This window comes from Mus musculus, chromosome 2, assembly GCF_000001635.26.
Source record: "Mus musculus strain C57BL/6J chromosome 2, GRCm38.p6 C57BL/6J".
Classification (NCBI taxonomy): Eukaryota; Metazoa; Chordata; class Mammalia; order Rodentia; family Muridae; genus Mus; species Mus musculus.
The window spans coordinates 150,298,776-150,311,371 of NC_000068.7; the positions used below are offsets into that span (position 1 = coordinate 150,298,776).

Genomic DNA, 12,596 nt, shown 5'->3' on the forward strand with positions numbered 1-12,596 from the left:
ATCACATATCTTTCTTATACCTCTCAGAACAACCTGCCAAGGTGTCACAGAATGGGCTTCTTCTCACACATCAGTCATCAGTCAAGAAAACCTTCCCCTAGTTAGGCTAACAATTGCTTTTTTGTATGCATTTCCTCAACTCAGGTTGACTTTTTCCAGATGACCCTAGCTTATTTCAAGTTGACAAGAAAGTGAACTACCAAGGGTTACAATGTACTGAGTCATCTGGTATGAACTCAAACAATCCTCCGAGGGGGGAGTGAGGCTGATTATAGGAAAGACAGAAACAACATGCAAGAGACAGAGATCATGGTGAATACCATGGCAGCAGCAAGTGTGTTTCTCATAGCCTTCTTATCCTATAGTACCATGAAAAACAAACCCACAAGCTAACAGAAACAATTTGCTAAAATATACACAAGACATTTGCTCTCACCAAAAAAATTCCCCTGTTCCTTCCAACAAGGTCAATAGAATCGTCAGCTCCTGGCTGTGAGCCTCAAATACACCTCCTCTTATCATTCAATGCCTCAGCAGGCTGGGGAATCTGCCAGTAGGCCTTGACCTATATTGAGTCTGCCTGGTAGGCAGGCTTTTTCTCTTTTCCCCCCTCTGTTTCAGAGTAGTGGCAAACAGCTTCCAACAGCACACCACAAATATACAAACATTAGTAAATAAGGCTATATAAACATGTATGTATGTATGTATGTATGTATGTATGTATGTATATTTGTATGTTTTGGTTTTTTTTTTTTTTTTTGAGATAGAGATTCTCTGTGTAACTGAGACCTGGCTGTCCTAGACTTGCTCTGTAGAACAGGATGGCCTCAAACTCACAGAGATCCTCTACCTCTGCCCATTGAGTGCTTGCATTAAGGGGATATGCTGCCATGCCCAGCTTATGGCATTTAATTTTAATGCTTTCTGTTTATCAAATACCACTAGACGTATGCTGAAATGTGTACAGACAACTGCTTTGGAAATGAATTCTCTTAATTCTTAGTACTCTTACTACAAAGAAAATGATCAAGTTATTTTTTTCCCTAGAAGTACATCATATAAGCAGGTGAATTTGTATGGTTGTCACAAGTATTTGTGTTGCTTCCTTTTCACATCAAAATTAGTGAAGATGTAGTAACCACTTAGACATATAAAGGTATTCTGTATATAACAAATTGGCTGCTATGGTAAGTCTTTTCAAAGGCTAATTTCATGAATGAATCAACAACCAAACACATTCAACACTGACTGTAGCAAGGAAAGATTAATATCCTCTAACTTATAAATTCTGTACTGAGATCATTGATTTAGTTAGGTGCTTTATGTGTGTGAACAGACATGATGACCAAGGCAACTCTTTTTTATTTTTTATTAGATATTTTCTTCATTTACATTTCAAATGCTATCCTGAAAGCCCCCTATACCCTCTCCCTGCGCTGCTCCCCAACCCACCCACTCCCACTTCCTGGCCCTGGCATTCCCCTGTACTGGGGCATATGATCTTCACAAGACCAAAAGCAAGGCAACTCTTGTAAAAGACAGCATTTAATTTTGGCTGGTTTACAGGCTCAATTGTTCAGTCTACTATCATCAAGGCAGGGCACTTGATAGTATCCAGGCACAGAAGGGAGTAGAGGAGCAGAGAGTTCTACATCTTGACCAGAAGGAAGCTAGAGGAAGACTGAGTCTTCCCCACCAGTCATAGCTTCAAAGTCCACTGAAAAAGTGAGGCACTTCTTCTAAATATGTCATACTTCCTAATAGTGCCGCTGCCATGGACCACACATATTCAAACACCACATTCCACTCTCTGATCCCCATAGGCTTGTTCAAATACATACAGCCTATAGCTGCCATATCTAAGCCTAATGCAAAATACATTTAGTCCAACTTCAAAAATCCCCATAGTCAGGCTGGAGAGATGGCTCAGTGATTACTGGAGTGTGGGACTGCAGGTTACAGGGGATTATAGCAGAGAGGGAACTAGTGGCTCATGGAACAAGACATCCAGTCACTGCTGGGACTAACTCCAGAGAGTTGGTGGCTGGTGGCAGGGATGCAGGAGCATGGTCTGGCCCTCCCTTGCTATGTTCTGATTCTTTGTAGATAAGGATTGTTTACCCTGTGACATTGTACATAGGAAATATAAAGATATGGTATAGTGAGGTGAAATAAAAGTAGTTTTTACCATCTAAGTATTGAAGAAAGATGTGATTAAATGCCAATGGCTCTCATCGACTCAGGTGTTTGCATCCTTATTTTCTCGTTCATGGAACTGTTTGGGAAGGAGCAAGGTATGGCCCTTATGAAAGAGGTGTGTCACATGGGTTCATTTTGAGGCTTTAAAAGGCTTCTGGCAATGCCCACTGTGCTTGCTACTTTTTATCCGAGGTTCAAAATGTGAGTTCTTAGTTCTTCCTGATGCCATGTATTTATGCTGCCATCATTGACTCTAATTCTTGGAACTGTAAATGTAATTTGATGCCTTCAGTTATGATTTGCTTTGCCAATGGTGTGTTTTATGACAACAGTAGCAAGGTAAATACACAGAACACAGAAAATCTTCCCTTCTAACTATAGATATAGAAGGATAAATATACAGACGTGTTCTCTGGAAGTTCAGAACACAGAAAATCTTCCATTTCAACTACAGGAAAGAATATTTTTCAAACGTTATCCCTTGAGTAGTTATGATATGTCCTATGCCTTTGAAGTTAGGAATGATCCCAAAATTGACAAGTATAGACTTCCATAAAGAAGTAACCCTTTTAGCCAGGCATGGTGGCGCACGCCTTTATTCCCAGCACTCGGGAGGCAGAGGCAGGCCGATTTCTGAGTTCGAGGCCAGCCTGGTCTACAAAGTGAGTTCCAGGACAGCCAGGGCTATAAAGAAAAACCCTGTCTCGAAAAACCAAAAAAAAAAAAAAAAAAAAAAAAAAAAAAAGAAGAAGAAGTAACCCTTTTAAGAACATTCTCCTTTACTTCTAACCAGGATAATACCAAATAATTCTTCAGATCCCTCCTTTATAGAAGAGTGTTATGCTAGGAATGGTGCAATAAAAGCCACGAGGATTAAAAGATATACTGGAATCAATATGTATTATTATAGTATGTTAGTGAAGCAAGGTCAATTGGAATTCTAAATGAGACTTTGTCTCAAACAAACAAACAAAAAAAACAAATAAAAATTATACTTGTAAAGGACCAGCTGACAAACTTTTTCTTCCTGTTCCTAATTAGTCATAAAAGTAAAATTTTATTAATTTCTCTATTGTTCACTGTGGTTTTTCCCCTCTAATCATGTCCTAAGTTGAAGGTCTGCTTGGTTTTTTAACTTGCTTTTCCTCTGTAATTTTGAGATTTACACAGTGTAAGTTGTTTCCATTGTTCATGATGTCTTTAGAACTTGCAGATATTTAATTAAATTACTAATTATAAAACAACTCCACTTTTGCTATCACTTACAACGTACATCATCCATGAGTTTCAATAGAAAAGCTTCCTCTGCTCTTCCTCCGGGAGCCTTACCGCTCCTAACTGAGAGGAGACTGCTGGATTGGCCTGGATATAAAGTAATTTTTACCTGATAACATTTTGATAGTTTCTCTCTGGTTCATGACATCATAATAATGTACACCTTTAAAAAATTAGGTCTATTTGAAATGGCCTATACTGCGGAAGTGACTTTGTAGAACAGTGTGTCTCAAATTCCTGGATATAAATTTGCCCCCAAAGTGCTGGGATTAATAGCACATGCTATTATGCTTTGAGATACTCATTTTTGAAAATGATTGTATGTGTCCTGGTTCCAAATAACTGATAAGATATTTAGAGTGATTGTATTGTCATAGTTCTCCAGTGTTTCTTTTATCTATGTTATTAATTTCATTCTTCTTTGAGTGTTTGTGTGTTGTCATAGCATGGGCTTTCTTTCTTTCTTTCTTTCTTTCTTTCTTTCTTTCTTTTTTTAATTATTTTATGTATGAGTATACTGTTGCTCTCTTCAGACACACCAAAAGAGGACATCATATCCCATTACAGATGGTTGTGAACCAACATGTGGTTGCTGGGAATTGAATTGATGACCTCTGGGAGAGCAGTCAGTACTCTTAACCTCTGAGCCATCTCTCCAGCTCCCAGCACAGATTTTCTGAAAATTTCAAGGTGATCTTCCTACCTCTGTGTTCTGTTTGCTGGGATTGAAAAAATGTACTACTATGCCCAGTGTGTAAACAATAAGTTTCTCTCTCTCTCTCTCTCTCTCTCTCTCTCTCTCTCTCTCTCTCTCTCTCTCTCTCACACACACACACACACACACACACACACACACACAAATAGGGGTTTTTGCTGTGTCTTAGGATTTTTCTGCCGTAAACAAACACCATAACCAAGGCAACTCTTATTGGGGCTGGCTCACAGGTTCAAAAGTTCAGTCTATTATCATCAAGGCTGGAGCATGGCTGCATCCTGGCAGGCATGGTGCAAGAATAGGCAGCTTCATCTCCTTCATCTGGAGGCAGCTAGAAGTTCCTATGTGGTTAGGAGGAGGTTCTCAGTGTCCACCTTCTCAATGGCACACTTCCTCCCATGAGGCCACACTGACTACAAGGCTACACCTGCTGATAGTGCCACTCCCTGGGCCAAAGATATCCAAACAACCACATTCTACTAAGTAGCCCCCATAGGCTTGTTCAAACACAGGAGTATATGGAGGACATACCTAGCCATAGCATAATAAACAAATACATTTAGCCCATCTTCCAAAGTCCCTTTTGTCTATAACAGTCTCAACAAAGTTAAAAGTACAAAGGTCAAAGTTTCTTCTGAGATTCAATCAATGACTTAACTCTAATCCCCAAAGCACAACAGGAAACAAACTGGACAAACTCCAAACTCTGCATCTCCAGTCTGATGGCAAAGTGGTCCTCAGTCTTCAGATCTCCAATTCCTTTTTCATCTTTGTTGACTGGAACAAATTCCTTTCTCCCAGACTGGTCCCACTCCCTGTTAACAGCCTTCCTCAGCAGATATCCCAGAGCTCTGGCATTTCAAACACCTTGAGGTCACTAAGGCAACTTCAATGTTACAGTTTCTTGTTCCAATGTCTGGGGTCCACAAGTGATTTCTGGGCTCCTCCAAAGGGTTTGAATCACATCTTCAGGTCTGCCCTCTGTAGTACTCATGTCTCTGGTTGACTCTACTCCACTGCTGCTGCTGTTCTTGGTGAACATTCTATGGTACTGGCATCACCAATATATTGGGGTCTTCTGATGCAACTAGGCCTTATCAATAGCCTCTCATAGTCCCTTTACATGGTGCCAAACCTTAACTTCTTTGTGTGACCCCCTTCAGTCCTCATCTGTCCACTGTAACTGAGGCTGTACCTTCACTAATGGCGGAGGTGACTCTAACACATTACCAAGTCCAGTTGCAGCAGGAGGTAAAACCTTGGCTATCTCTGGAACATAGCTTCTTTGTGCTTTCAGAAAACACTTCACAGATTATACCACTGTTGTTGGACTCTTCTTAATCACCACTAAATTCTTAGCTCAGGCTAACCAGTAGTCCCAGTAGTCCTGTCTTGTTTTATTCTAAAGCCAGAGCTACATGGCAAAAGCTGCTTCTGTTGCTTGCTTGAGCTAGAACATGGCCCCTATGTTCTATTATCACCAGCTTTCTGTTTTCCAACTCCTTGACTGCCTAAGCTTGGGCTGTACTGGAACTTACTCTGTAGATTGATCTGGAACTCTGAGATCTGCTTGGCTCTGTCTACTGAATGCTGGAATAAAGGACTTGTACTACTACACCTGGACTTAAACTTTTCTATATTTGGAATTTGCTCTGTACTAGGCTGGCCTTAAACTCAGAGATCTGCTTGCCCCTGTCTCCTGGAATTAAAGGTGTGTATCACCATGCTTGGACCTAAGCTTAACTGCTTGGGATCTTGCCCCAAAGTTATCACTCCCTTTATCTGTTTATCTGCTTGATCATAGATTTTAGCTCCAATTCACTTCCTGATGCCTCACTATTGAACCATACATTTCATATTTTTTCCTTTCTCACCTTGTCCCTTTTCAAACAGTCTTCATAATACTAAAGCATAGAACAGAGTCTATTCTGGACTTTTTTGAGAATTCTTTTGCCATTCAACTAATATGAACCTCTTTACTGTAGCCTAACAACAGCAACAACAACAACAAAACCACAACAAAAAACAGTCTTTAGGCTACATAAGGACGTTTTCCACTGAATCTTCTTGGGCAAGGTCTGCAAAGTTAAAATCACTCTCAACAACAAAATCTTCCATATTGCTACTAGTATAGCCCATTAAGCACCACTTGGAGCATTCTACTGCTTTCAACTATGCTGTGTCCTTTCAGCATACTCTCACCCAACTACTTTATTATCTGAGCTTATCAGAGGAGGCAAGCAAGATCTCTGAATTCTTTTGCAATGTTAAAAGAAAAATATGTACTTGCTGCCTCCTAAGTATCAAGGGGTTGGGCTCTTGGGCTACTGATTCATAGGATAATCAAAAGGACTCTGGAATACATGACCAAATTCATATGTAATAATAATAATAATAATAATAATAATAATAATAATAATAAACTGGGCTTTTGGTCGGCATGAGAGGAGCTAGAAGAAAATGATAGCAGTACTTTTTTTTTTTTTTAACTCTGTAACAAGAGCTGAGCTATCTGGAGATCACTGGAGAGCAAACACAGCTCTTCAAGTTTTTTTTTTTTTTCCAAATGGGATTTCTGAGGTCAGAAACCTCAAGAATTAATTAGAGAGGTGTCACAGCTCTGTTAAAATGTTTTCTAGCAGCTATCCAGAGAAGGCTGTCAGAGAAGAAAACACAGCTCTTTTAGAATGTTTTTTTGTTTGTTTGTTTTGTTATTTGCTTTCTGATTTTGATAACCAAAAATTACTTTTAGAATTTTTCTACTGGACACCCACACAGTGGGTCTATGTTAAAAACATGGCTGCGACCAGTCTAGTGGGTATTTGTAGAAGAGCCCCAGCGTTCCTGAAGGCTGCTTGCTCCCTAGTAAATCCCAAGGACCCTTCTCACTCAGGTCACAGGTCTTCTCTTAGTTTGTTGCATAAGAACACACCACATGTCACATCTTTTCTCCAGTGTAAATTACTTCATACCACACTGCCAAGGAGAGGACTAGCAGAATTTTTTGATGATCCAAAGAATGGGGGAGGAGGGAGAAAAAGTCAAATCTGGAGCTTTATGGACCTGCCAGCAGCTGAGAAACAAAAGCAATGAAAACTTACAGAAGCTTTGGTATGCGCTTCTGAAGGAAAGAACCATGCTTCTAACTCTAGAACAGGAGGCCACGTGATGAGATTGCCAATGCCAAGTCCAGAGTGGTTAGAAAAGGTTGTTGATTCCATGGATGCCTTAGATAAAGTTGTCTAGGAGAGGGAAGATGCTTTAGGCTTCTTCAGATTGGTCAAGAAAAACCAAGACCTGATGCTTGGAAAAGCATCTTTGGACGAATCGTCTGGCACAAATTCAAGCACTGGCCTATACTTTGGTGCCTAAATAAAAGATACAACAGGAGGCGGTTCTTCGCAGTGCCTTATGTGGATCGATTTATCAGACTAAGCATTGAGAAACACACCCGTATTGAAGCAAGAAAGGGAAGTTTACAGAAAAAGAAAGAAAGAATTCTCCAGGAAAAAGTTCCCACATCTCTCTCAAGACTAGAAATCAAGTACCGTCGAAGATGAGGTCCAGAAGTCCGGTTCCATTTTTTCTTAAAGCCTGTGTCCTGATGTGAATATCTGTTAAGCAGTTTATAAAGAAATGTTCTTGTCAAGTGACATCAGTTGTCCTTCTAGCTCACATGACATCTTCATTAGCTCCACAAGTAGTGCTCCTTCTACCAAACACAGGCAGAGTTCAGGTTCAATTCCCACTGAATAGGTCCTGACATCTAAGCAGCTTAATGTCCCACCATGTCTTGGTCTACATGTAATGCTGGTCGCTAGAGCAATGCTAGCAGCAAAGTCAGTTTGGAAATGCTGTTCTCACCAGTAGTGTTAAGCTGTGAAGGGGAGGAGCTGAAGATGGCTCAGTGCTTAAGAGCACTTGTTGTTCTTCCAGAGAACCCTGCACAAATGTGGAAGCTCATAACCTCTGTAACTCTAGTTGTAGGGAACCAACATCCTCCTCTGGCTTATGCAGACACCAGGCACTAACTAGTGTGGTACAGATGTCCATGCAGGTGAAATACCCATATACATAGTTGTTAGCATGAAACGAACGTGGACACTAGTAGTAAAACAGTGATTGCTTTCCCACATCAAGTAATGGTAAAAGCAGTGCTGACAGCAGCAAGTCACAACAGACAAATCCAGAACCCTTCTAGGACAGCAGTGATTTTTGTTTAGTTTTGTAGGCCTAAGGTAAAGAGCACAGGCAGTAACATTTTGTTGGAGACTGACACTGAGCTATAAGCCAAAGTTCCCCTCCCTCCTTGAGAAACTTCTGACCTTTTGAAATGACAGCTGACAGAACATCAAGATCAGATAATAGTATCTGCAAACTTTCTGAGAAAAACCACAGAAGGTTCCCTGAGCTAAGAGTAGATAATAAGTTCCCAGGCAGTTATGCAGAACACCCCTGCCCCCGGGCTGAGGCACGGGCAAGGTTCTCCCTTTTTACTTCCTCCTTCTTAGTGCTTATATTCTGTAACCTTGCTCACAATAAAGAGACCTTGACAATCATTGCTTGGTCTCGCTCGTTCTTTCTCGTCCGTTTCTCTTTCAGGCATGGCCCCCCTCGAGCCCCCGAATAACTGAGTCCTATGGGTCGGGAGAATGTTTATTAGTCAGTAAAGAGTAATTCCACCAACCCCCAGGAAAGCTGGAAAGTACTTAGTGAAAGCAAAATATTTAGCGAAAATAGGCATTCATACAAAATTATAAAATGCCATTAATAAGCATAAGTGCATTGCAAGGAAAGCACAGACTCATTTAATCTATAGAGCCAGTTAAAGCCTTAGAAAGTTTAAGTGGAAATTGAAATATGAAAACATGTACAAACATTCTACAAAAGATGGTCATCTTTTCCTGAGAGTATTAAAGCTACAGATGTGAGGTGACGGCAGGCAGGGTGGAGCCCTCAAGGGCACTTTCTTCCTCTACACTGCTTCCCTCCTTCATATTCCTGTTTGGAAATCCACATTTATTGAAAGGTACCCTGTAGCCGGGCGTGGTGGCGCGCGTGCATGCCTTTAATCCCAGCACTCAGGAGGCAGAGGCAGGTGGATCTCTGAGTTCGAGGCCAGCCTGGTCTACAGAGTGAGTTCCAGGACAGCCAGGGCTATACAGAGAAACCCTGTCTCGATTAAAAAAAGAAAAAAAGAAAGAAAGAAAGAAAGAAAGAAAGAAAGAAAGAAAGAAAGAAAGAAAGAAAGAAAGGAAGGAAGGAAGGAAGGAAGGAAGGAAGGAAGGAAGGAAGGAAGGAAGGAAGGAAGGAAGGAAGGAATAAAGGGAGGTACCCTGTAAGGTGGAAAGAAACAATAATGCCTCTCTTTTTATGAGGTGGTGATTTTCACTCATAAATGTCCTTAACTGCTAAACTATTAAACTCCTTCCTCAACAAAACAAAACAAAACAAAACAATTTTTCTATCTGTATTTTTGACTTGGCCAGTAGATCCAAGCTTATTTTTACAGCAGTTTCTCTGACTTTAGTTAGAAAACCCATGAGCTATCTAGAGAGCTTTTAAAATTTTTACTAGCAGAGAGAGCTGTCTTGACCAGAAAGCTACCTGTCTCAGAGAGTGTTTAGAATAGCAAGTAACATCTGTCTAGAGCAGAGCAGAGCAGAGCAGAGCAGAGCAGAGCAGAGCAGAGCAGAGCAGAGCAGAGCAGAGCAGAGCACCATCTCATCTGGAAAGTCATCTCAGCAGAACATAGGCCACGCAGCTGTCAAGCTTGGACCCAGGGTTTGACTTCAAGTTGCTTGATTCCCTGCTGCTTTCAAATTCCCCTTCTCTTAGGAACCCAGACCTATTTGAGGTTGGTCCTTGGCACTTATACTCTCCGTTCTTTCTGTATATGAGAACTGTGGCATTGTTACATTTATTGGTTAGATCGAAGATCACAGATAATGACTATCAGGTAGCACTGGCCCCTGAGCAATCTACTTTTATAGTGTCATTTATTTGATTTTCAGCTCAGACCTTGTAGTACAAGGTGAACATCCCACAGGCATTTCTGTCCATCATTTTTATAATTTACACATAATTCTGCATGACTTTGAGCTAAGAATGATCTTTAAAATCTCTGCTTTTAGCCAGGTGTGGTGGCTCATGCCTTTAATCCCAGCACTTGGGAGGCAGAGGCAGGCGGATTTCTGAGTTTGAGGCCAGCCTGGTCTACAGAGTGAGTTCCAGGACAGCCAGGACTACACAGAAAAACCCTGTCTCAAAAAAACAAAAAGAAAAAATATCTCTGCTTTTACCTTGTGGCCAAGTTGAGAAGAAGGTTTAACTTAGCATGCATAGGGGTAGGCAAACCTCTATGTGAACGCATCCATATTCCCCAAGTAAAGTCTCAATGCTTCCTTTTTTATAAGAAAATCATTGCTTTGGAAATGGCTCCCATGCTCTCATTGCCTGCCACAAGAAAAAAAATTTTTTTTCTTACATCTCCTGACTAGATAGTTGTACTGGCTATTCTTGGTAGCCATATTAAATATATCTGGAATTAGCTAAAATTCAAATAGTTGGCTATTGTGGGGATTTTTTTTTATCTTAGCTTTTGAAATGGGAGAACCCTTATATAATCTGGATCTTTTAGTTGATATGATCCATCTTTAATCTAGGCCACAGCTTACATATACAAAGGACACTGAAAATGATAGATACCTCTTTCTCTTTGTCTACTTGCCCTACCTCTGGCTAGCAAGTTCATTAAAAAAACAAAAAACAAAAACAAACTGGCATTAGGCTTATTTCTTTGGAATTCTGATATATACTGAAGACCAGTTGAGGCATGCAGCCACATGGACTAAACCATGAGTGTATTCTTCAACTTTCCACTGGTAGACAGCCACTGTTGGACTAGTAGAATGACACAGCTTTTGAGCCATTCTAATAAGTCCACTTCCAACATGATAGAGAGATTGATTCTATCAGTTCTTTTTATCTAGAGAATTGCTGTTGCTATTTGTTTGTTGTACCAACACACTGAGGAAGATGTGCTGGTTAACAAGAGTGCTCCACAGTGTTTGTCATGTGCTTCCTGCTTGGGTCTGAGGGTTGACTCATAACTATTAGGTAGAAAGTACTTGCAGTGTACCTGAACCCTGAAGAAGACGCACAAAAATTTTTTTTGTTTCCTAATATCCCTCTTTAATTGTTAATATTCTGGGCACCTTCCCATTTGTGGGACAGACTGATAACTCCACTGTAAGTTGAGAAATGGTCTATAAAAGTGCCACACCAACCTTAGTTGGATCTGTGTGACAAGTTCCACATACTGAGGCAAAAATTTCAAAAGAAGGAGGCCTCTTGGAAATCTTGACCAGAGCAAAATATTGAGCTGAAGTTCTCATGGCAATGTATCTCTTTTTATCTTCTTCTATTCCTTTCCTTATTTACAAGATGTTCCTGATAGCCTGGGCTGGGGCTGTAAGCGAGACACTGGGTAAGATACCATCCCTTGAGATGGGGGTCACTGCCATGACCTTATCTTCGCGAAAACCAGCGCTTTACTTCATAAATCATTTAGGAAATTACAAAATAGTATTATGATAGATAAGAACTTTCTCAATAACAAAATTTCATATGGCTATACATCTGTCCTCAGAAGTGGGTTTGGTATATGGTAAAGAAAGCCTAAGATTAAAAAAAAAGAAGAAGAATTAAAATAGTTTAAATTTGCACCTTGAAGTTTCACAAAAAATTAGGTAGTAGATGTTAAATAATAACTGACCATAAAAATTTATTAACCTGCTCTTGGAAATATGCAATTAGCCTTGGATGATTTTGTGTTTAACTGTGCTAAATAACAATGATGTTATCTGTCCTACCCCTAATTACTACACTAAACACATCTTCTAAGAGTTGTAATACTTGTTCCTCATTATGTATAAAAATCCTCGCTTGAGAGCTGAAAAACACACTGATTCAAATTGCCTCTGTGTTTATTTCTGTTTGTCACCACCAAATCCTTACCCACCTAGTCTTCGAGGACCCTCGTTCCAAAGATTCCTACATTCCACTGGGGTGACCCGCAGCACACAAGTTATGGACCTTGATTGAGGGAGGAAGAGGAAGTAACTTCTGAGCACTGTGATTGGAGCTCAGGACAGCTCCAAAGTTGCAACAAGGTAGCACAGGGTCACTGCCCACAAAGGGGAGAAACAGGTAGCTCAGCATCCAGAAGCTGGAGTTGTGGATCCTCCCCGACCTGGGTGGGAAAACAAACACAAGATGTACTGAAATGAAAAGCTCTGCAGATCTGCAAAAGGACTGGCCTCTGACTAGAAGCCTGTGCCTGGAATTATTCCTCGCTGTCCCTTCCGCGCACTCTAACCCTAAAGGTGGTGCTTATGTTACTCAT

At 40.5% G+C, this 12,596-nt stretch overlaps 1 protein-coding gene and 1 pseudogene across 3 annotated transcripts in view; one reads left to right on the forward strand and one right to left on the reverse strand.

Annotated features, from left to right (window-relative positions):
- On the forward strand, nt 6,970-7,842 carry Gm14125 (predicted gene 14125; annotated as a pseudogene).
- Nucleotides 7,588-12,596, reverse strand: part of 3300002I08Rik (RIKEN cDNA 3300002I08 gene) — a 56,593-nt gene continuing 51,584 nt past the window's right edge. The window contains exons 4-5 of one of the 3 annotated variants that reach the window (XM_006500134.4): nt 12,213-12,443; nt 7,588-8,826 (exon numbers count right to left, since the gene is read on the reverse strand). In XM_006500134.4, coding sequence (XP_006500197.1) covers nt 12,245-12,443 — 199 coding nt within the window. In that variant the 3' untranslated portion in view covers nt 7,588-8,826; nt 12,213-12,244. Of the gene's footprint in view, nt 8,827-11,371; nt 12,444-12,596 lie in introns of those variants that run through there. The other 2 variants (XM_011239763.3, NM_027017.1) reach the window with 2 other exon arrangements.